Raw genomic sequence first — 23,731 nt, 5'->3', positions numbered from 1 at the left:
CCGTGCCCCAGCACCTGAGCCCTGCCCCAGCACCTGAGCCGTGCCCCAGCACCTGAGCCCTGCCCCAGCGCCTGAGCCCTGCCCCAGCACCTGAGCCGTGCCCCAGAACCTGAGCCCTGCCCCAGTGCCTGAGCCGTGCCCCAGAACCTGAGCCCTGCCCCAGTGCCTGAGCCCTGCCCCAGCACCTGAGCCCTGCCCCAGCGCCTGAGCCCTGCCCCAGCGCCTGAGCCGTGCCCAGCACCTGAGCCCTGCCCCAGTGCCTGAGCCCTGCCCCAGCACCTGAGCCCTGCCCCAGCGCCTGAGCCCTGCCCCAGCACCTGAGCCCTGCCCCAGCGCTTGAGCCCTGCCCCAGCACCTGAGCCCTGCCCCAGCGCCTGAGCCCTGCCCTAGCGCCTGAGCCCTGCCCCAGTGCCTGAGCCCTGCCCGGTGCCTGAGCCATGCCACAGCACCTGAGCCATGCCCAGCACCTGAGCTGTGCCCAGCGCCTGAGCTGTGCCCCAGCACCTGAGCCCTGCCCCAGTGCCTGAGCCCTGCCCGGTGCCTGAGCCATGCCACAGCACCTGAGCCATGCCCAGCACCTGAGCTGTGCCCCAGCACCTGGGCCGTGCCCAGCGCCTGAGCCCTGCCCCAGCGCCTGAGCCCTGCCCTAGCGCCTGAGCCCTGCCCCAGTGCCTGAGCCCTGCCCGGTGCCTGAGCCATGCCCCAGCACCTGAGCTGTGCCCCAGCACCTGAGCCGTGCCCAGCGCCTGAGCCCTGCCCCAGTGCCTGAGCCCTGCCCCAGCACCTGAGCCCTGCCCCAGTGCCTGAGCCCTGCCCGGTGCCTGAGCCATGCCCCAGCACCTGAGCCATGCCCAGCACCTGAGCTGTGCCCCAGCACCTGGGCCGTGCCCAGCGCCTGAGCCCTGCCCCAGTGCCTGAGCCCTGCCCAGCGCCTGAGCCCTGCCCCAGCACCTGAGCCCTGCCCCAGCGCCTGAGCCGTGCCCAGCACCTGAGCCCTGCCCAGCACCTGAGCCCTGCCCCAGCGCCTGAGCCGTGCCCAGCACCTGAGCCCTGCCCCAGCGCCTGAGCCCTGCCCCAGCACCTGAGCCCTGCCCCAGCGCCTGAGCCCTGCCCCAGCGCTTGAGCCCTGCCCCAGCACCTGAGCCCTGCCCCAGCGCCTGAGCCCTGCCCTAGCGCCTGAGCCCTGCCCCAGCGCCTCAGCCCTGCCCGGTGCCTGAGCCATGCCCCAGCACCTGAGCCGTGCCCAGCACCTGAGCAGTGCCCCAGCACCTGAGCTGTGCCCCAGCACCTGAGCCGTGCCCAACACCTGAGCCCTGCCCCAGCACCTGGGCCGTGCCCAGCGCCTGAGCCCTGCCCCAGTGCCTGAGCTGCGCCCCAGTGCCTTAGCACTGCCCCAGCACCTGAGCCATGCCCCAGCGCCTGAGCTGTGCCCCAGCACCTGAGCCCTGCCCCAGCACCTGGGCCGTGCCCAGCGCCTGAGCCCTGCCCCAGCGCCTGAGCCCTGCCCCAACACCTGAGCCGTGCCCAGCGCCTGAGCCCTGCCCCAGTGCCTGAGCTGCGCCCCAGTGCCTTAGCACTGCCCAGCGCCTGAGCCGTGCCCCAGCACCTGAGCCCTGCCCCAGTGCCTGAGCCCTGCCCCAGCACCTGAGCCCTGCCCCAGTGCCTGAGCCCTGCCCCAGCACCTGAGCCCTGCCCCAGTGCCTGAGCCGTGCCCCAGCACCTGGGCCGTGCCCAGCGCCTGAGCCGTGCCCCAGCGCCTGAGCCCTGCCCCAGTGCCTGAGCTGCGCCCCAGTGCCTGAGCCCTGCCCAGCGCCTGAGCCGTGCCCCAGCACCTGGGCCGTGCCCCAGCGCCTGAGCTGTGCCCCAGCGCCTGAGCCCTGCCCCTGTGCCTGAGCTGTGCCCCAGCACCTGAGCCGTGCCCCAGCGCCTGAGCCCTGCCCCAGCGCCTGAGCCCTGCCCCTGTGCCTGAGCCGTGCCCCAGCGCCTGAGCCCTGCCCCAGCGCCTGAGCCCTGCCCCTGTGCCTGAGCCGTGCCCCAGCGCCTGAGCCCTGCCCCAGCGCCTGAGCCCTGCCCCAGCACCTGAGCTGTGCCCCAGTGCCTGAGCCGTGCCCAGCACCTCAGCCCTGCCCCAGCACCTCAGCCCTGCCCAGCGTCTGAGCCCTGCCCCAGCACCTGAGCCGTGCCCCAGCACCTGAGCCATGCCCCAGCGCCTGAGCCCTGCCCAGCACCTGAGCCCTGCCCCAGCACCTGAGCCGTGCCCCAGCGCCTGAGCTGTGCCCAGGGCCTGAGCCGTGCCCCAGCGTCTGAGCCGTGCCCCAGCACCTGAGCCGTGCCCCAGCGCCTGAGCTGTGCCCAGGGCCTGAGCCGTGCCCCAGCGTCTGAGCCCTGCCCCAGCACCTGAGCCATGCCCCAGCACCTGAGCCGTGCCCCAGCGCCTGAGCCCTGCCCCAGCGCCTGAGCTGTGCCCAGGGCCTGAGCCGTGCCCCAGCACCTGAGCCCTGCCCCAGCGCCTGAGCCGTGCCCCAGCGCCTGAGCTGTGCCCCAGCGCCTGGGCCCTGCCCCAGCGCCTGAGCTGTGCCCAGGGCCTGAGCCGTGCCCCAGTGCCTGAGCCCCGCCCAGCGCCTGAGCCCTGCCCAGCGCCTGAGCTGTGCCCAGGGCCTGAGCCGTGCCCCAGCACCTGAGCCCTGCCCCAGCGCCTGAGCCGTGCCCCAGCACCTGAGCCCTGCCCCAGCGCCTGAGCCGTGCCCCAGCGCCTGAGCTGTGCCCCAGCGCCTGGGCCCTGCCCCAGCGCCTGAGCTGTGCCCAGGGCCTGAGCCGTGCCCCAGTGCCTGAGCCCCGCCCAGCGCCTGAGCCCTGCCCAGCGCCTGAGCTGTGCCCAGGGCCTGAGCCGTGCCCCAGCACCTGAGCCCTGCCCAGCGCCTGAGCCGTGCCCCAGTGCCTGAGCCGTGCCCCAGCGCCTGAGCCCTGCCCCAGCGCCTGAGCTGTGCCCAGTGCCTGAGCTGTGCCCCAGCACCTGAGCCCTGCCCAGTGCCTGAGCCGTGCCCCAGTGCCTGAGCCCTGCCCCAGTGCCTGAGCCCTGCCCAGTGCCTGAGCCGTGCCCCAGCGCCTGAGCCCTGCCCCAGCGCCTGAGCCCTGCCCTAGCGCCTGAGCCCTGCCCCAGTGCCTGAGCCCTGCCCTAGCGCCTGAGCCCTGCCCCAGTGCCTGAGCCGTGCCCCAGCGCCTGAGCCCTGCCCCAGCGCCTGAGCTGTGCCCCAGCACCTGATCCCTGCCCCAGCGCCTGAGCCATGCCCCAGTGCCTGATCCGTGCCCCAGCGCCTGAGCCCTGCCCCAGTGCCTGAGCCGTGCCCCAGCACCTGATCCCTGCCCCAGTGCCTGAGCCCTGCCCCAGCGCCTGAGCTGTGCCCCAGCGCCAGAGCCCTGCCCCAGCGCCTGAGCCCTGCCCCAGCGCCTGAGCCCTGCCCCAGCACCTGAGCCATGCCCCAGCGCCTGAGCCGTGCCCCAGCGCCTGAGCCATGCCCCAGCACCTGAGCCCTGCCCCAGCGCCTGAGCCATGCCCCAGCGCCTGAGCCGTGCCCCAGCACCTGAGCCCTGCCCCAGTGCCTGAGCCCTGCCCAGTGCCTGAGCTGTACCCTGCACCTGACCCCTGCCCAGTGCCTGAGCCATGCCCCAGCACCTGAGCCCTGCCCCAGCGCCTGAACCGTGCCCCAGTGCCTCAGCCATGCCCCAGCGCCTGAACCGTGCCCCAGCACCTGAGCCATGCCCAGCATGCTCCCAGCGGCTCCTGCTGCTGATCAATGCTATGACCTCAGCTTACATTTGTTTGGACTCGCAGCAGGATGGTTGGGTGGCACAGGCGGTGCTGCAGGGCCAGGTGCCACTCACCAGCTTCGCCCCTGCTGGGCTTTCTCGCCCACTGTGCACCTTGTGGAACCCTGGGCAGGGCTGGCAGCCTGGGGGAGGGATCTGAGCTGCTTGCCAGGGCTCAGCAGCTCCTCGGGCTGGGACTTCTGGGAGGAGGCTGCTGGAGGTGCCTGCTCCTTCCCTGCAGGTAATGCAGAGGGAAGCTGCTGGGAGCAGGCTGTGCTGCCCTGACAGGGTCAGAGCTGTGAGAGCACTGCGGGGGTGGGCTCCTGCCTGGTGCAGAAACCTTCTGCCCTTCCCTGCAGGCCTGGCCTCGGCTTGGGGAGCAGACCAGGAGCTCCGTGGCTGCTTCAGCCCCTGGGTTCATTTAGGCTTGGGCAGGCTCCTGTGCCCTCTGGAGCTCCTCTGCTCTGCTGAGGTGGTGCAGGGAAAGGTTTTTTTGGCCTTGATGCCTGATCTGAGCTGCCCCTAGGTTAGCAACCAGCTTGCTGGGGACCTCCTGCTACCAAGGGCGCCTTCCCAGGGGGCACTCCAGTCTGAGCTCTAGTGCAGGCAGAAGCCTTGGTCACCCTCTGGCTGAGGCTGCAGCAGGTGCCATGCTCCCAGGTCTTGGGCTTGCCACCTTGCACCCAAAGGATTTAGGGTCCAGAGCCCACCCTGCAGTGTGGCTGTCACCAGCACATGCAAAGGGATAGCCAAGTGGCATTCATCAGGGAATGGCTTTGAGCTGGGAGAGGGGAGATGGGGACTGGAGATGAGGAAGGAATTCTTTGCAGTGAGGGTGGGGGTGGGGAGAGCCTGGCACAGGTTGCCCAGGGAGGCTGTGGCTGCCTCCTACCTGGAGGTGTTCAGGGCCAGGCTGGCTGAGGCCCTGAGCAGCCTGTGCTGGTGGGAGGAGTCCCTGCCCATGGTGGGGGGTTGGAGCTGGATGAGCTTTGAGGTCCCTTCCAGCCCAACCATTCTGTGACCTTTGTGGTTCAGCTGCTCCCCTTGCAGCTGGTGCAGGGTGGGAAGGGGACAGTCACAGGCTGTGATCCCTTTAGTCTTAAATGTGACCTCGGGGGATTTTGTGCTTTGTTTTGCTGGGATGTCAGATCTTCGTCCTTCAGAAAGGGTTTGGCATGGCCTGGAGCCTCCTCAGTGAACAAAGGCAGAGCTGTTAATTAAGACGGAGCTAATTCTGGCAGTCGACTGCCACAGTCTCCATGTGCTGCTGGTTGTGTGCCACAGAAACAGAGGCACCAGCCCTGCTCTCTGGGCATGGCACTGCCAAAAGCCTTCCCAGAGGCTGCCGGTGCTCTTCGCAGGGTGCTGCCCTGTGCCCTTCCTGCAGGGCTGCCTGGTGAGCAGCACTGGTGAGTTGTGTCCTGAGGGGTTTGCCTGGCTGCAAGGGGCTTGCTAAGGGCCAGTGCTTGGGGGCCTTCTGCTCTGCAGCTCTGGGGTCCTGGGATCCTGGTGACAGGCAGGGTGCTGCGGGAGAAGCCTCCCACGGATGCCCTGCTCAGAGGAGCAACCAGAGTCGAGCTGAGCCCTTGAGCATCTGAATCTAGTTGAGAAGTGTCCCTGCCCCTGGTGAGGAGGTTGCAGGAGATGACCTCTGAGGTCCTTTCCAACTTAAGCCATTCTAGGATTCTATGCAAGTCTACCAACACCCCCAGCTGGCTTCAGTGCCCTTGGTGTGCCCTCCAAGGAGATGCTGGTGGGCTCTGGCACAGCTGGGGGCCAGGATGCCATCGGGTGAGCGGGGAAGAGCGGCTGTGTGGCACAGTGCTGCCACCTCCCCATGCTGGCCCTCTGGGCAGCAGCTGGATGAAGAGGCTGCTTCTGAGCCACCTTCTGCAGGAGCAGCGAGAGGCTGGCTGGCAGGACAGGAAGCTTCTGAGCACACACAGCTGGCTCCTACCCAGCGCCGCCAAGCCCTGGCCGGCTGAAATCAGAAGACTCTTGCTGCATTATTTTGGGTTTCCTTCCCCCCACCCCCACCCCAGGGCACGCTCAGGATCATTTCCTTCCTGGTCAGATGTTAGTTTCTGAATTTTTTTTTCAGCTGATAACAATTATTTGAGGGGGTGGGGGGGTGGGGGTGGTGGAGGAAACCAAGCCCAAACCAACCAACCCCTGGGAGCTGAGGCGGTCCCGTGGGTACCTCCGAGACTCAGCTCTTTGCTTCTTGTCTTTCCAAACCATTAACATGTTGTCCTTTATTTTGTTTCCCTTTTTCTCCCTCCTCCCCCCCCCATCCTTTTTGCTTTGTGCATCATGAATATTCTATGCTGGAGCTGTTAGTGAGTTGTGCTGGATCAGATAAATAACGTGGTGCTGCTTTTGTGGCAGACTGGATAAAGATGCAAATAATACTGACATTTACTTCACAGTTTTCTTTCTGTGATCCTCTGAGTGAGCAAACTGGATTGCTGAGATATTCATGGGAAGGAAATGAAGAAGCCTTGTCAAGATGAAAGTGAATTGCCTCAAAACTTAGCCAGAAGGTTCTTGGCAATTTTATTTTAGTTTGGTTTTTTCCCTGCCCCCCCCCCCCCCCCCCCCCCCCGCCCTGTTATTTGCTGAGCTGAAGAGGAGCTGCTCGAAATACATTTTGCACAACTCCAGCAGCAAACTCTCGTTCCTGTGGCACCGCTGAGTGCTTTCTGTGCGCTCTCCCACCGCCAGCTGAGGGTTTTCCAGTGTGAGGGGTTTGCTGGCCCCAGCACGGCAGCAGACACACGACCTGGCTGCCAGCAGGTGACCCTGACCCGCAGCAGCCCTCGCTGCCTTCCCTGCCCTCACTTCTTTCCTCTCCAGTGTGGGCTGCCAGGCACGCACCCAGCAGGAGGAAGGAGGGAGGGGTGGGCTGAGCTGCTTGCCGGGGGCGGTTGCTGTCTGGCTGGGGAAGGGAGCTAAGGGGAGGGAGGCAGAGCCCTGGGAAGGGCAACCAGAGCTGGCTTGGCACGCAGTGCACGGGTGAGGGGGACAGGGTGAGTGTCTTTCTGGAGGGCTCTTTTCCTCAGCAGCTGCAGGTTGATATCGCTCCTAGCTGGGCAGGAGAGACATCCACCCGATGCTGCCTGAGCTCATGGGTAGGAGGACATCACCCTGCGCGTGGGTGACCTTTTGGGCTTGGGCTGGTGGTGACAGGGTTGCTGGCAGAGGGATGCCGAGGGCTGGGGACTCTGGTGACTCCTGGGCAAGGGAGGGCAGCCTGCTGCTCCCCTGCGCCTGGGTGCCCATCTCACCTCGGGCCCCGCAGCAATGGTGAAGGTGTGGGGAAGGAGAGAGGCTGAGGAAATGCCCGCATGGGGCTGCCCTCTCTGAGCCTGAGGTGTGGGCAGAAGTGTTTTGGGGACACAAGTTTTGCTGCAGCTTCGTTTTGAGGGCAAAAGAGGGGAACTGGTCTACGGCAGGCAGGACCAGCCGGTGTCCTTCCCTTCCCGCTGCCCCGTGCCCAGGGCTCAGGGGCCGCCCCGTCGCGCAAGGAGTCCCGCTGAGCGGAAAAGCTGCGGCGGGAGTGTGTGGGCCTGTTCGGCCGCCAGGGGGCGCCGTCCCCCTTCGGACTGCGGCGGGCGGGGGCGGGGCGGGGGCGGAGCGGGCCTCGGGGATTGGTGGGGCGGGGCTCGGGGGCGGGGCGCGCCCTGGGGATTGGCGGGGCGGGGCCCGGGGGCGGGGCCGAGCTGCGGCGGGGGCCGGCGGCGGCGTGGCCGCGCTCCCCACTCGCGGCGGCGATGTGACCCGGGCGGCGCGGGGAGGCGGCGCGGTCCTGTCCCGCGGCCTCGTCCCGGCCCCGGACCGGCCTGGCCTGGCCTGTCCCGGCTTTGCCTTCCTTCGTCCCGGCGCGGCCCGCGGACGTAACCCCATGCCCGCTCACGGCCGCCCGCCGGCAGCGGCTGACGCCTGCGGAGCAGCGACGCGCGGGGCCCGGGGAGGCGATGGCTGCGGATCTGGTGGTGCTGCTCTGCCTGGCCGCCGCCGCGGCCGCCGTGGAAGGTGAGGCGGGAGCGGAGCGCGGGAGGCGCGGGGAAGAACGTGGGATGCTTGAGCCGCCGGTCCCTGCGCCCACCGCGGCTACGCGTGGGCTGGCAGCGCCTCTCGCTGGCGTTTGCAACCGGAGACCAGCCGGGGAACCAGCTCCGCCACCGTGTAGCGTACCGGGGGGCTGCCAACCCGTGGGAGCAGGCTCCCGGCACAGCGCCCGTTCGCTTTGGGGGCCACGGAGCTCCATCCTGGCACCGGCGGGCTGTGCCAGCCACCTTCCGCAGCCCATCCCGGCGGGAACCTGCCCGCAGGCGGGGCTGGCAACCCGGGGCTCGCGAGCCGGGGCTGGCCTCGGGAAGGGGCGCAAGGTGTTTCTGACTCTTGGGGAACGGCTCCGGGAAAGCCGACCGATTGTGCGTGCGACGGGAGACTGTTCTGGATCTGGTCCTCGGGAGACCCTTGCTTGGTGCCATGGCGAGGGACACCTTCTAGGTACCCTCTGGATCCACTCCCTGGTAGGGCTCTGCGCGGGCTGGCGGTGTTGGATACCTCCCGGGTCCGGGGCCGTTGCGAACGGCTGCCTTTGGTCATCCTGTGCCTCCCCACACCCCTCGGAGCTCAGGGGAGCTTTGTGGAAGAGGAGGGTGGATGCATGAAGAGGTGCGTGGGTAGAGGGTTTCCTTCCTTTGAGCTGGCCTGGCCCAGGAGATGCTTGATCCGTTGGTGGAGCCGTGGGACAGATGCAGAACTGAAGCAAGGTTTGTGCTGTTGGGCTGAAGTCTTTTCCCTGTCGCCCATCCAGTCGTGAGATTTGCCGTGCACTGGGGCAGTGCCCGCAGTGCCCAGGTTCCACGCGGAGGGCCTGGCAGGACCACCAGGTCAAGCCCCTGCCCAGCTCGGTGGTGCATGGCAGCTGTGCGGCTGGCACGGCTTTAGGAAGGGCTGCTGCTACTCTCGGGCTTTTCCTTTATGTTGCTGCTGCCTCTTTCTCCTGGTGCAACGTGGGCAAAAAAGGGTAGTGGCAGGGGGTGCCCAGCGCTTGAGCGGTGCCTGTGAGCAGGGAATGTGGTGCAGCCCCTTGCTTGTTGGCAGCAAGAAAGGTGTAGTTAACGGACAGATGATGCCCGAGGTCTTGTAGGCAACCCAGGCTGCTGGGCGGCGCGGGGCTCGGCTCCTTCTCGGGGGGGATTCAGCTGATGTGAGCATGGTTGTGGTGAACGGGAAGGTGCTGGAGTCAGCTGGAGCTCGGTGGCTCAGCTCCAGGCAGCACGGAGCTGGTTCAGCAGTCGGAGCGCTGCTGCGATGGTCTCCAGGGGCGGGGGCGAGATGCTGGCTGTGGTTGCCCTCCGCTCTCGGGCGTGCCTGCGGGGGGGGGGGGGGGGGTGGGTGGGTGCTGGGCAGGCCCCCGTGCTGCAGTCTCTGTTTTGCGCTGCCTTTTGGTGGACCCAGGCGTTTGCTTTCGCATTTCTCTGTCTTCCTGCCTCGTTGCCTCTCTGCGGGGATAAGCCTAGGCGGCGAGGCTGCTGCCTTGCCCAGGGGTGGTGCCAAGCGGCACGTTTGCCGGGTGGCAAAGCCGCCGGTGAAGTGCAGGACCTGTAAGCAGCACTTGGCTAGCAGGCACTGGCAGCGTCAGCCGCTCCTTCAGGCGCTGCCTGCTGGCTCGGAGACCTCGGCTTGGTCCCTGTCTGACAGCGCTCCCGGGGGTGGTGTCCGTCCGTCCGACACGTCCGTGTGTCACGCAGGGTCCGGCCCTAGCCGCCTCCGGAGCACAGGCTGGGCTGGCAGAGCCACCGGCCCTGCCGGGGACCGAATCTGTTGAGTATCAGTGTTGTTTCTGCTCTGCTGAGGAAAAGTACTTGGATAATAAAGTACCATCCCGGGAGAGCTCTCCGATTTAAGGGAAGATTTTGGACTGGGAATTCCTGGGGCAGAGCGATTGGATCTGATGTGGAGTTAAGGCGACAGTCTGCTGGCACCGCTGGTGTAAAGAAAACCTTTTTGTGGCGCTCGTTGAAACCTCACGGAGCCTTTTGGTGCAGGAGGTGGATCTGCTAGATTCAGGCGTGGGTTTCTTTAACCAAGCTGAAACACCTCCTGGAGCCTGACCTGCCTCGGGGTCGGGCTGCCCCCCGGAGCGGCCGCAGGACGGGTGCTGCCGCCAGCCCTCTCCAGCAGCAGGGCAAAGCTGTGGCTGCAGCTCGCTCTGGCACAGGCTGCAGAAGCAGCCGAGAGAGAGGTGGCTCCCTGCATCCCAAATCAGCCATCGAGACAAAAAGTCCATTTTCTGGGATGGCAGGGGGGAGATGGACCTGGTTGGAGGGGGCGGAGGATGCGGCTGGGGTGGGGGCCAGGGCTGCCTGCAATCCTCTCTCTTTATCCTCTATAAAACCTTGCGAACTCCTTGCCTGTGGCATGCAAATCTGGCGATGGTGGAGTCGCTGCTCCGAGTTCTCCTCTGGCTGCTTCATTTTCACCAGTTCCCGTGGCTTAGCTGACTCCTGGATGCTTACAGTGATTTGTTTGTTTTTCGTGGCTTGCAAAGAGGAAGAGGGACACGAGAAGATGACAGGAACACACACTCCGTGTCTCCCACACCCTGCAATCACTCAGGAGCTCTCTCGTGCTAGCTGAACCAAATATAATCACATTTAGCATATAGAGAGGGTGGTAATGGGCTGCCGTTACAGCCTGTAGCTCGGGAGCTGTCAGAGCCGGAGGTGGTGGGAGGTCAGGTGGGGCAGATGTCCATTTTGGTGCAGCTCCTCCACAGATGCTATTTAATCTGCCTACCTGCCTGCCTATCCATCATCTCCCTGCTGCTTTCAAACCCAGGTTTTTCTCTCTGTGTTGCTGCTTGCAGCACCACGATAAGCAAAGCACAGCGAGGGAGGTGGGAAGCCCTGCTTGGAAGCGGCAGATCCGGCTCGGATTTTCTTCCCGTGCTTATCTGCTCCCTTGCTTGCCTGGCAGACCAGGAGAGAGCTGGGCATGGGGCTGTGGTGCCTGCCTCCTGCTCTTTGCGTGCTGCCCGCTCCGGGCGTCCTCTCTCCTCCCATTCTGGCTCGGGATGCGCGCATCTGTTGCAGGCATCCTTTGGGCTTCCTCTGCTGGCAGCCGGCGCCGGAGCGGTGCCTGCGCCGAGGGCTGGCAGCCGGTGGCGGCCGCGCCGCCCTTACCGTCGCCACGACCACCAGCACCGCCTGGGCTTGCACCTTGGACCCAGCTGCTTCGCCCAGAGCAGAGCTTTTCAAGGAGAAGCTGGCAATCAGTGGTTCGGGAGGGAGCTGGCGAGCGCCGGTGCCTAACCAGCTCTTGCTTTTACTTTTTTTTTTTTTTTTTGTGCAAGCTGTCTGGGGGAAAAAAAAGAAACAAAAACCCAAGGGGAAAAACCTTCCTGGCAGGATGAGAGCCCAGCTCTCGTCAGCCTGGAGGGAAAGCATTTTGTCAAGTCATGGAAAAGGGGCCTGAGGCTGCAGATGCTTGTGGTGCTTTCTTTTGACTAATTGCTGTTATCACTGACTCATTATGCCTTGCTTCAGTCTTCCTCCGGCTTTCCTATTTCCCTCCTGCTCTGGGCTCGGGGACGGGGGGGAAAGGCAAGGCAAGGTCCCTGTGCTTCCGAAGGTCCTGCTGGCCTGGGGGGGCTCCTCACGCCACGCGTTGTGACCAAGAGCTGGAGACCTGAGGAGGGAGGGGCACTCCTGTCCCGGGGGGGGATGTCTAAACGCGGTTCGGCTGGTGGCAGAGGTGGCCGTGCTGTGGCCGTCCCTGAATCGGCTCCAGCCCGTTTCGTGGACAGCTTCTCAGCTTGGCGTTGGCCTCCTTTCTTAAGCTGCAGGTTTGGCTTTTCTTTTGTGCTTTAATTAAAGCTTTGAATTTCCCTTCCCCTGAAGTTGAATAACTCACAGTGCTGTGGTGGCTGGGCTCGGGAAGCCTCATTAGAGATGAGAAGGAGTGCTGGAGACAGTGGAGGGATCAGAAAGCAGCGCTGGGAGTGCAAAGCCCGCCCGTTGTGCTGGCCTCGTCGGTATTTATTTGACACTGAAGAGGGGCTTGGAGCAGCTGATGCAAAGAAGGGCCCTGAAGGAGCTCTGTGAGAGGCAGGCATGGGGCTGGGGAGCCTGTGGTCGCAGCTCACCATCTCTGAATGGCAGTTGGGTTGCTGCCTGCTGCTTCCCTGTGTTTGGTGGCCTGCTCTGCTGTGGCATAAGCTGGCAGGTTTGCAAGGTGGCCTCTTGCCCATCTTGGGTGCAGCTCCTGACACACTTGGCCTTAAGAATCTGCAGCAAATGTTGGTGTTTGTAGATGAAGCAAGCCAAATGTCTTGCACTGTCTGTGGATCCAGGCTGCAGTGCTGAATAATTGATGTTTCCAGCAGAGAGGGGGTCTGCAAGCTAGAGAAACAGTCAGGTTTGGTGAGAAGGGGAAAGGAATACCTTGGGCAATAAGTAAGTCGATGGTAATCAGCTCAGCAAACCCCTGCAGATGCTGGTCCCTGGTGCAGCAGAGTGCTGGGCGGGGGCAGGCTGAGGGAAGAGATGCTCGGAGCAAGGCTGCGGTTCAGGGGGTGCTGCCTGTGGTGTCTGCTTCCTGTGGTGTGTGCTGGGCTGCTCCAGAAGAGATGCAGCCAGCCCAAGGAGGCTTTCTTGGCCCTGCTGGCTGTGTGCCCCAGCTCACCGTGCTCTGGCATGGCAGTGGCTCTCTGCAGGAGCCCCAGGCTGGCACTGCGAAGAGAGAGCCCTCCAGAAGGACTCAATAGTGACAAGCAGCTGTTGAGCAGCACAGCAAGGCTGAGCAAACAGCTGGGGCTGGGGCAAGGAAGGTTTCTCCCCCAGCATTCATTAGGATGTGAAGGTGCAGTTCACTTTGACCTTACTCTCCTTCTGCAAGCTCTGAGCTCTCCAGCGCTGTGCACAGGGTTCTGGTGCAAGGCTAAGCTTGGAGACTTGCTGGGCAGCAGTTGGCAAGGGCATGGCCTTGGCTTTGCTGCTAGGAAGCTGGAGTGCTCCTAACCTTGGGGTTGCTGGAGCCAGTGGGATGGAAGTGATTCACATAACCCCTGTGGTGCAAATTGAAGTCCACTGGTGACCAAGAGCACCTTGCTAAGGGCTGTGGGTGGTGAGGATGGCAAACAAATGTGGATCCAGGAGACACAGATGCATTGAGGCCTGCCTGTGAAGGCACAGAGCTTCCTCGGTGCAGGAAGGGCATCCAGGGGCTGAAGCAGGTCCAGAGAAGGGCAACAAAGCTGGAGAACAGCGCTGGGGAGGAGCAGTTGAGGGAGCTGGGGGTGTTCAGTGTGAGGAAGAGGAGGCTGAGGGAGACCTCATTGCTCTCTGCAGCTCCCTGAGAGGGGGCTGGAGCCAGGTGGTAGTTGGGCTCCCAAGGAACAAGTGATAGGAGAAGAGGAAATGGCCTCAAGTTGCCCCAGAGCAGGCTTAGGTTGGATATTAGAAGAAACTTCTTGATTGAGAGGCTTCTCCAAGCCTGGCACAGGCTGCCTAGGGAGGTGGTCGAGTCCCCATCCCTGGAGGGGTTTGAAAGAGGCAGAGCTGTGGTGCTGAGGGCCATGGTTAGCCCCAGGCTTGGCAGAGCTGAAGACTGGGTGGACCTGGATCTTCAAGGTCTTTTCCAACCCAAATGTTTCCATGCTTCTGTGGCTCCTACAGCTGAGCCCCTGGCATCAGGAGCAGAGATGTTCAGGAGGGGATGGTGTGAAGCCAGAGCAGAGTCAGGAGACAGCTGGGACCTTGGGTGCCCCTGGGTCACTGAGCTGCTTGCTGACCAGCCCAGCTTCATGGGGCTGAAGATGAAGCCCTTCCAAAAGGGAGCAGCTGGAGAAGGGGGCACAGGGCTGGTGCAGCCAGCACCCAGCAGCAGGCAGGGGCACCACAGCCCTCTGCTTGGTGACAGTGAGGGCACACTGTGGCTCAGCAATGTGGCTTCCCAGAGCAGTGTCAGGCCTGGGTGGCTCTCCCTCCCCCCGCCCCGACAAAGGTCCACAGCTGACTTTTTTTTGTTCCTTGGGGTTTTTGTTTTGTTTGTGGCATCCACAAAGTCCCAGCCTGAGGAGTGGTGAGAAGGATGGTGCTGGTGTTTGCAGGAGCTGAGGGCTCCCTGCCTGACTCCTTTCTTCCTCACAACTTTTGAATTATTAAAGTGCATTCAGCGGAGATTAACTTTCCTGGCTCAATATTTATTATTGCTTCATTTCCCTGGAAGTTGGGAGCTGGGAGAGCTTTGATAAATGGGCTGGAAGGTTCTGTAGTTTCTCTATAGCTAATCTAAATACCCCTGGATCCTCTGCTGAAAAGCTAATTTGTAATTTCCTATGGTGAATTATAATGATCCACCCAGGGGCTGCTTCTCCTACTGCTGCTCTGCTGGGGAAGGAGGCTGCCATCAGGACACGGTGTGAAACCTGGCAGCTGGCCATCAGTCACCTACCCTTCTGAGCTAGGAGCAACCATCCAGAGAGCAAGGACCAGCTGAGCCATGTTCCTGCTTCTGGGCTGGGAAGCATCTCTCTGCCCCCAGCCTGCTTCCTACAGGACAGATGAGGCTGGAGCCAGGTGGGGGTTGGGCTCTGCTCCCCAGTCTCAGGTGATGGAAGGAGAGGCAATGGCCTGGAATTGTGACAGGGGAGGCTTAGGTTGGAGAGAAGGAAAAATGTCTTTAGTGCCAGAGTGGTCAGGGACTGGCAGAGGCTGCCCAGGGAGGTGGTGGAGTCCCCAGGCCTGGAGGAGCTCCAGAAGGATGTGGCCATGGCAGTTGGAGCCAGGCTTCGGTGGCCATGCCGGGGTTGGGTTGCTGGTTGGGTTCCCAAAGGGCTTTCCCAACCCAAACAATTCTATGAGAGTGGTGGCCAGAGCTGTGCCAAAGCTGGCACCCCGTGCCAATGCCACATCCCCTCCTGTGGGGTTTGCCTCTGCAGCTGGGAGGCAGCTGATGTGCAGAATCTCTGCTCCTGGAAGCCTCTCCCACCGCCCCAATTAGAAACAAGTGTTATCAGTCCTCTGAATAATTGAAGAGGCTTTCTGCTGCATATTTAATTACCATAATATTTGGTTAGCAGGGGTTGTTGGTCTCCTTGCATGCAATTGAGGATTGCTGCAAGAAAACAACCTGTTAGAAGAAAGTGTTGTTGTCTATGATCATTGATTTTTTCCTTGCCTGCTTCTTCTTTTTTTTTTTTCCCTAAGCTAATCAGTTTCTCAGTTGAAATTGGTTAATTAGCTGAGCTCCATTAAGACTCTTTGGCATTTCAACTCGATGTTTCTAAATAATTCTATTTTTTTGCCTGTTAAGCCCACAACCCAGGGTGACCTAATTACTATTAAAGCAGACGTGCTCTGCTCTGGCTTTAATAAGCTCCTGCTGGGAGCCCTGCGGTGCAGAATCACAGAGGCAGCAGTTCAAAGGGGAAGGGGCTCTGTGCCCAGCCCTGCCTGAGGAAGACTCCTTTGGCTTTGCTTCTTTCACCCTAAACCTGATCAGCAAGATAGGAGTAGGAGGGGAGCCTGAGAGCAGCTGATCCCTGCAGCCCCACGGTCAGCAGAGGTGCATGGAATGGGTTGGGTTGGAAGGGACCTTCAAGCTCACCAGCTCCAGCCCTCTGCCATGGGCAGGGACACCTCCCACCAGCACAGGCTGCTCAGGGCCTTATCCTTGAGCACCTCCAGTGGGGGTGAGACACTGGAAGAGGTTGCCCATGGAGATTGTGGATTCCTCCACTTGTTCCAGCTACTTCCTGAGCCACGGTGCTGGCTGCCGATGGGGCTGGGGCTGGGGGGTCCCTGTTGGTATCAGGGTAATTGGTTTTTGCTCAAAGACCTTAAATCAGCCTGCAGGAGGAGAAGGGCTGTGAGTTGCAAGCAGGAACCCAGCAGAAGAGCTGGGAAGGAAATCTCATCCTCAGGAGGGGAATGGTGCTGGCGGTGGGGGGAGCTGGGAGGGGCCAGGCTGGCATGGCCTGAGGAGGCAGCTGGGGAAGGCCCTGGTAGGTGGCTGGGCACTCTGATTTCTGATCCTTTTGTCTTCATCTTTCCAAAGCCCTGAGCAGTGAGGTGGGCAGGCAGGGGCAGAGGGCAGCTGGATGCTGTCACCACGCTTGGCAGGACATCAGCTCTGCTCTGCACTTGAGCCCAAGGTGTTTGAAAAGAAGAACATTTGGCTTTCCAGGACCACCACAGTGCTGCCAGAGGGACTTCCTACAATGCTTTTGACTGGTTAGGATCTTTGCCATCCCTGGAGGTGTTCCAGAACCCTGTGGCTATGGCACTTGGGGCCATGGATTGGTGGCTGCTTGGGCTGGATGATCTCAGAGGGCTTTTCCAACCTTAATTTTCTGTTCTGTGACCCTGTGCCCTCTCCCCACATGGCCCCCTGCTTCTGATGGAGCTGGGTTTGAAGGCATCCATGCCCCAGTTAGGGCAGGACTTGGCTGTGGGCAAGCCTGAGATGCACAGGGCTTCTCCCCAGCCTGTGGGCTTGGGCTGCAGCCTAGTGCAGGAGGGGATGTGTGGCTTTTGCTCCCCAGGCTTTGCCCCTGGAGAGGGAATTGCTGGTGGGGTCTAAGTCACTTGAGCAGATCAGGCTCTCGACAAAGACACTGTGAGGTCTCAGACAGTGATGTGACCTGCTCCAGCTCCTCAATGCCCTTCTTAGAGTGAGGGCCCCAAAACTGAACCCAGCACGCAAGGTTTGGCCTCCGCAGTGCTGAGCCCAAGGGCACAATCCCTGCCCTGCTCCTGCTGCCCGCAGGAGGACCCATCCTGGGTAGGGCTCTGCTGAACTCCAGCCCTTGGCTGGCAGCGCCGGCCCTGAGCCGTGGCTGCTGAAGCTGACCTTGCAGAGGAGCTGGGGTGGGTGGGGGCTGGTGGGAGCTGCCAGGTACTGAGCTAATCACGTTCAGGATCCTGCTCCGGAGCAGCTTTTGTGCTGGCTGCTCGTGCCGAGCGCTGATTGCTGCAGCGCCTGGCAGCACCTCGCACACGCAGGAGGCTGCTGAGCTGAAAGGCTCCTTCCAGAGCCTGCTGAAAGCAGCTAAGAGCTGCTCATTAACTGCGGCAGGCTGTGGCCGAGCCCGGAGCAAAGGGGCTTCGAGGAGGATGCTGCTTAGGGCAGCCTCCCGCTCTGCCTTTGTGTGCCAGCGCTGAGCTTTGCTGCTGGGGCTGCCCCGGGGCCAGGGAAGCTTCTGGTTTCACCTGCTCAGGGCACGGAACCACGGAGTGGGTTGGGTTGAGAGGGACCTAGAAGAGATATGCTTCCAGCCCCCAGCTCTCCCAGCCTGGCCCCACAGGGGAGGTTCTGCAGCCTCTGATCATCCTCATGGCCTCCTCTGCAGCCTCTCCAGCAGCTCCAGGTCCTTTTTGTGCTGGGGGCCCCAGAGCTGGAGGCAGTGCTGCAGGTGGGCTCTGAGCAGAGCAGAGGGGCAGAATCCCCTCCCTGTGCTGCTGCTCTCCCTGCTCTGGCTGCAGCTCAGCACTCAGCTGGCTCTGGGCTGCCAGGGACCAGTGCTGGCTCCTGGGGACTTTGTCCCCAGCTGACAGCCCCAAGGCCTTCTCCCCCAGGCTGCTCTCAGCCCCTCCTCACCCAGCCTGGCTCTGTGTCCATAACCTGGGAGGAAATGGTTTCTCTGTCTCCAAGCAGTGGGACAGCCTGCTGAGGGGGCACCGGGGAGAGCAGTGGGCAGGTGACTGCCCACGAGCCCTGTGCCAGGCATAGCCCTCCCCCCCTGCCAGCAGCCCAGGCAGTGCTTGGAGGTGGTGCTGCAAGGCAAGGCACATTTTTCCTTCTTTCTTTCAGGCTCTGTGGTGCTGAGGGGAAGCTGGGCTGCCTTGGAGGCATTTGGAGTATGCCTCATAGGTTACCTTGAAAGCTTTCTCCAGTCTTGAATGAATCAAAGTGCCAATGTTTATGTGCAGCACCCACACAGGCAGGGGCAGCAGAGTCAGAAAACAATAATCATCAAGGCTGCTTTATGAAGTTGGCAAGGAGCTCACCAACCAGGGGAGGTTTTACAGCTCCTGGACTGGATACAAGTCGTAAATCTGAATCCCCAGGCTGCTCCTCAGGCCTTGCTCTTTATTACCTGAACTAACACTGCACTAATGGCTGGCAGCAGCAGTGCCAGCCTGCAGCACCTGCCCCAATGCCCACAGCGTGCCTGGGAGCCAGCCCCTCACCCAGCCTGGCACACCTGCCCCTGCCCTCCTGGGTTCCAGCTTGTCCCTCTTGGTCCTTGTCCTGTCCCTGGGCACCACCAACCAGAGCCTGGCCCCTTCCTCCTGACCCCCAGCCCTCAGCTATTGATAGGCATTGATCAGATTCCTCTCAGCCTTCTCCACTCCAGACTCAACACCCCCAGGGCTCTCAGCCTCTCCTCACAGCAGAGCTGTTCCAGTCCTTCATCATCCTCACAGCCTCCCCTGGAGTCTCCCCAGCAGGTCTCTGTCTCTCCTGAGCTGTGGAGCCCAGCACTGGGCACAGCACTGCAGCTGTGGTCTCAGCAGGGCAGAGCAGAGGGGCAGCAGACCCTCCCCAGCCCTGCTGGCCACACTTTGCTTGCTGCTCCCCAGGCTGCCCCTGGCTCTCATGCCCACCAGGGCACATCTTCCTACCCTGACTTTTTCCTCTCAGGGCTGCTTCCCTGCAGGCATTGACCCAGGGCTGCCTCTCCAGGGCTGCATTTTGCCCTCTCCAGCCAGGAGTGGCTACTTTTGGGCTCCGTGAGTCGCTTGCGCGCGGGCTGGAAAGCCTTCAGAGTTTGGTTGGGAGCCTGCAGACCCAGATTGATTAATTTTGCTTGGAGGGGGGGGGTGTGGGGGGTGTGATTATTCCATGTTATTCCAGTGACACCATGCTTGCAGCAGCTGAGGCTGGGGCTGTCTGGGTGTTTGTACAGCAAAGATGTTTTGGATGAGGAATAGGCCAAGAGCGTCACGTGGCTGGGGCCAACGTGAAACAAAAGAACCCATTTATTATCCAGGCAGGAAATTTGTTCTTTGGGATGTTGTAGCTGCAGACATAATGATTTCATTTCCTCCAGCTCCCCCAGATTGATGGCTTGTTCCCTTTTGTTTGTCTGCCTGCCCCGGTGCTGCGCGCCGGCTCCACGTGTGCCAGGGCAGCGGCGCCACAGGGCACCCCCTGCCTGGGCTGCTTTGGGGGCTGGGAGAGCTGAGCCAAGCCTCTGGGGCCACCCTCCTGGCAGTGATGGATGGCCTGCTGCAGAGGCAGCTCCCAGGGTTTCCTCCTCCTGCTGTGCTCTCCAGGGCTCTGAGGGTGTTTCCCCACGATGGGTTGGGGGAGGGGAAGAGTTTGAGAGACCAGCATCAGAGGTGACCTTCTAGAAGCTGACCTCGTGGGCCTTCCATGGAGCCTTTCCCCCCACCCTGGATGTGTTCTGTGTGCCCTGCCCTGGGTGCCCCTTGGACTAGATGACCTCCAGAGGTCCCTTCCAACCCTCGACGCACTCTGAAGGCATCCTGACCTCCCCATGGCCACTCAGGGCTGGGGGCAGCTGCTGTGTGCACAGCAGGAAACACAAAGCTTTGCACCCTCCCAGGCACTGTGCTGGGAAACAGGTCCCTGAGCCAGGCTGGAGTGCAAGGATGCCAGCCTCTGCCATGGGTGCCTGGGGAGTGGCACAGCAGGCAGGTCCCTGAGCCATGGGTGCTGGGGAGTGGCACAGCAGGCAGGTCCCTGAGCCATGGGTGCTGGGGAGTGGCACAGCAGGCAGGTCCCTGAGCCATGGGTGCCTGGGGAGTGGCACAGCAGGCAGGTCCCTGAGCCATGGGTGCTGGGGAGTGGCACAGCAGGCAGGTCCCTGAGCCATGGGTGCTGGGGAGTGGCACAGCAGGCAGGTCCCTGAGCCATGGGTGCTGGGGAGTGGCACAGCAGGCAGGTCCCTGAGCCATGGGTGCTGGGGAGTGGCACAGCAGGCAGGGGTCAGCTCCCTGCAGGGCCACTGACCACCTGGAAGCTGGTGGCACTTCCTCTAACAAAAAGCCATCAGGCCAGTCGTGGTGGGCACTCCATGGCCAGGGGCATCCTTGGGTGCTCCCTTGCTTGCCTTCTGTTTGGCTCCTGCAGCGATGTGCCAGCAGCTGGTGCCTTGGTGTGGCTGTTGCCTGAAGGGCCCTGCTGAGGCTGTGGTTACTGTGTGCAGTGTGCCAGTGACCTTCTCCTCTGCATTAATCTGCAGTACCCTTGTGGGGCTGGAAGCACCATTGGTGCTGAGGAGAGGGGAGCTGGGGAGGGACCTGTGACAAGGGCTGGGAGTGCCAGGACAAGGGACAGTGGCTTGGAGCTGAGGGAGAGGAGACTGAGACTGGAGAGGAGGAAGAAATTCTTGGCAGCAAGGGTGGGGAGAGACTGGCACAGGTTGCCCAGGGAGGCTGTGGCTGCCTCCTGCCTGGAGGTGTTGAGGGCCAGGCTGGCTGAGGCCCTGAGCAGCCTGTGCTGGTGGGAGGTGTCCCTGCCCTTGGCAGGGGGTTGGAGCTGGATGAGCTTTCAGGTTCCTTTCAACCCAAACCATTCCAGGATGCTCTGAACATGCTGCTGCCTGGGAGCTACCCCTGAAAGGGTTTGGTGACCTTCTTGCTGTCCCTGTGCCTAGCTCTTCATCCTTCCCTCCTTTAGGAGTTTCTGCTTTAAGGCTGGGCAGCAGAGAGTTTCTGCCACCTCTTCTGAAGGAGGTTTCCCTGCTGGGGCACAGCTTGCTGAAGGAGATCCTCCTGGCCATCGAGGGGCCTCTGCCAGAGCTGCTGCCATCCCTGCATCTTCTGGGTGCTTGCATGCAGTGACCTCCCCTTGCTGCTCTCTGGAGCTGTGCCATGAGCAGCGTGCTGGGGTGCTGCAGCCCTGCCCTCCAGAAGCTGTGCAGGAGATGGATGGGCAGCTCCCCACGCTCTGCTGAGCTGGGGGTGCCTTCTCCCCACCTGCCTGCCCTCCTGAATGGCTGCTGGGGGTGGCAGGGCTGGCGAGGCTGTGACAGCTGTGTGGTGCAGGAGATGATGAACAGTAATGAGGCCCCGAGCACAGCCTGCACTCCAGGTGATTGATGTCAGTGAGGGAAGCACAATCGGGGAGGATGGGGCCCTGTCAGCAGCAGGAGAGGTGGCTGTGGAGATGAGCTCAAGGGGAAGTTTATCATCAAGTGGGGCCACTTGAAAAACGAGCAGAGCTGGCACGGTGTGAAGCAGAGCTGTGCCACTCGTGCCAGCACCATCCCTCACCCCTGCTGCAGCTCACAGCACCTCCCGGGGCTGAGTGCTGCCCAGGCTGCCAGGCTGGAGCTGCCTCTGCTGGAGCTCTCCTTGCCTGGCTCCTGGAGGCTGAGTGGTGCCCATGCTGCCAGGCTGGAGCTGCCTCTGCTGGAGCTCTCCTTGCCTGGCTCCTGGAGGCTGAGTGGTGCCTAGCCTGCCAGGCTGGAGCTGCCTCTGCTGGAGCTCTCCTTGCTTGGCTCCTGGAGGCTGAGTGGTGCCTAGCCTGCCAGGCTGGAGCTGCCTCTGCTGGAGCTCTCCTCGCCTGGCTCCTGGGGCTGAGTGCTGCCAGGCTGCCAGCACCATCCCTCACCCCTGGAGCTGCCTCTGCTGGAGCTCTCCTTGCTTGGCTCCTGGGGCTGAGTGCTGCCCAGGCTGCCAGGCTGGAGCTGCCTCTGCTGGAGCTCTCCTTGCTTGGCTCCTGGGGGCTGAGTGGTGCCCAGGCTGCCAGGCTGGAGCTGCCTCTGCTGGAGCTCTCCTTGCTTGGCTCCTGGGGCTGAGTGCTGCCCAGGCTGCCAGGCTGGAGCTGCCTCTGCTGGAGCTCTCCTTGCTTGGCTCCTGGGGGCTGAGTGCTGCCCAGGCTGCCAGCACCATCCCTCACCCCTGGAGCTGCCTCTGCTGGAGCTCTCCTTGCTTGGTTCCTGGGAGCTGAGTGCTGCCCAGGCTGGAGCTGCCTCTGCTGGAGCTCTCCTTGCTTGGCTCCTGGGGGCTGAGTGCTGCCCAGGCTGGAGCTGCCTCTGCTGGAGCTCTCCTTGCTTGGCTCCTGGGGGCTGAGTGGTGCCCAGGCTGGAGCTGCCTCTGCTGGAGCTCTCCTTGCTTGGCTCCTGGGGGCTGAGTGCTGCCCAGGCTGGAGCTGCCTCTGCTGGAGCTCTCCTTGCTTGGCTCCTGGGGGCTGAGTGGTGCCCAGGCTGGAGCTGCCTCTGCTGGAGCTCTCCTTGCTTGGCTCCTGGGGGCTGAGTGGTGCCCAGGCTGGAGCTGCCTCTGCTGGAGCTCTCCTTGCTTGGCTTCTGGGGGCTGAGTGCTACCCAGGCTGCCAGGCTGGAGTTGCTTCTGCTGGAGCTCTCCTTGCTTGGCTCCTGGGGGCTGAGTGGTGCCCAGGCTGGAGCTGCCTCTGCTGGAGCTCTCCTTGCTTGTCCCCCTGCAAGTGCTGTGCTCCAGGTGTGCTGGTGAGGTGTTGCCCACACCCAGCCTGCTGTCCCTGTGCCCTTGGGAAGGGGACATCCTGGTGAGCAGGGCAGAAGAGTGCCCAGAGCAGCTGCCTGTCCCCATGCTGCAGCCTTTGCCCAGCTTGTACCCGTGCAGGCACTGAGGCTGGAGACAGGAGTGTGCTGGCCAGGCTGGCTGCCAAGCCTTGCCTCCTGCCAGCATCCTCCTCCTCTTCCTCCTCCTCCTCCTCCTTTTCCTTCGCCCCCAGTCCTGGTGGGAGCTGTGGCTGCTCAGCAGCTCGATGCCTGCTCAGCATAAGCAGAGCTCTTAGCAGAGGGTGGGGAGTTAGGGCTGGCTTAGAGCAGCTCTGGTTTGTGTTCTCCCAGAGTGTGAGCTCTAGGGCCCCTGGCACAGGGGCTGTGGTGGGACAGAGGACCTGGTGTTGCTCTTTGTGTGGCAGGCAGGCAGCAGTTTGGCAGAAGCTTGCCAAGAGGGGGCCTGAAGCCCAAGGCTGGGCTGGCTTGAAGGGCATTCTGGGAGGCTGCATTCGGACCTGGGGCCAGAGCAGAGCAAAGCTCAGCAGGGTCTGCTTGCAGAGTGCTTTGCCCTTGGTGCAGGACCTGTTGGCATTGCCACAGCCCCTTCCACCCCACGTGTGCAGCCTCATGGTGGCAGGCAACGGGGCACTGTGCCAGGGTGTCTCCAGAGGATCCAGGCTGAGCTTTCCCCTTCATTTCAGCAGGAGGAAAGATGTCTTTCCTGCCAGGGTGCTGCAGCCCTGGAGCAGGCTGCCCAGAGAGGCTGTGGAGTCTCTGGATACCTTCAAAGCCTTCATGGGCAGGGTAGGTTTGCAGGCCTTTGGGCCCCTGTGCCCCCGCTCTAGCAGCAGGGCTGAACTCGAGGGTCTTCAGAGGTCCCTTCCAAGCCTCCCCACTCCGGTGCAGAGTGCCTTTGACACGTTCAGATAGATGCAGTGGGCAGGAGCTGGGCAATGCCAGGTGCCACCCTCGCCCTGGGGACTCCCTGGCATCCTGGCTGGGGGCTGTGGGAGCTGCCTGGTGCTGGGCACAGCTTTGCTGGGAGCAAGGCTCAGCCCTGACTCAGCTGCCTGCCGCACTGCTGCTGGGCAGAGCAGGGCAGGGTGAACGTTTTGATTGCCCAGAGTCTCCTCACAGGTGCTGCCATCCTGCAGCAAGGCAAAACACATCCCGTGGGGAAGGGGACCCCAGGCAAAGGAGCACAGGGCTGAGGCCTTGGCTCAGCAGAGCTGAAGGTCCCTGCTCCAGAGCTGCCTCTGCGCTGGGGGGCTTGGGGGTGGCTTTGCAGCCCGGCATGGTGCAGCTGCAGGATGTGTGAGATGCCCCTGCAGGCCCATGGCAGTGTCCCATCTGCCCAGCCATGGAGCCTGGGTGCCCTTGGAGTCCATGCTGGCACGTCTGGCTGCAGATGCCAGTGACGTTTATGGCTGCTCTGTCTTCCCAGCTGAC

General features: G+C 62.6%; 1 protein-coding gene across 4 annotated transcripts in view; it reads left to right on the top strand.

The window, feature by feature from the left end:
• Positions 1–7,564: 7,564 nt before the first annotated feature.
• EPHB1 (EPH receptor B1) overlaps positions 7,565–23,731 on the top strand; it is a 67,148-nt gene continuing 50,981 nt past the window's right edge. For 3 of the 4 annotated variants that reach the window (XM_068165859.1, XM_068165863.1, XM_068165862.1), the window contains exon 1: positions 7,565–7,842. In XM_068165859.1, the coding sequence (XP_068021960.1) occupies positions 7,785–7,842 (58 nt within the window). In that variant the 5' untranslated portion in view covers positions 7,565–7,784. Of the gene's footprint in view, positions 7,843–9,871; positions 9,894–23,731 lie in introns of those variants that run through there. The other variant, XM_068165860.1, reaches the window with a different exon arrangement.

Source organism: Melanerpes formicivorus, unplaced genomic scaffold (genome assembly GCF_026170545.1).
Source record: "Melanerpes formicivorus ecotype bairdi unplaced genomic scaffold, bMelFor1.0.p_v2 SCAF_93, whole genome shotgun sequence".
Classification (NCBI taxonomy): Eukaryota; Metazoa; Chordata; class Aves; order Piciformes; family Picidae; genus Melanerpes; species Melanerpes formicivorus.
This window is presented reverse-complemented; position numbering and strand designations above follow the sequence as displayed.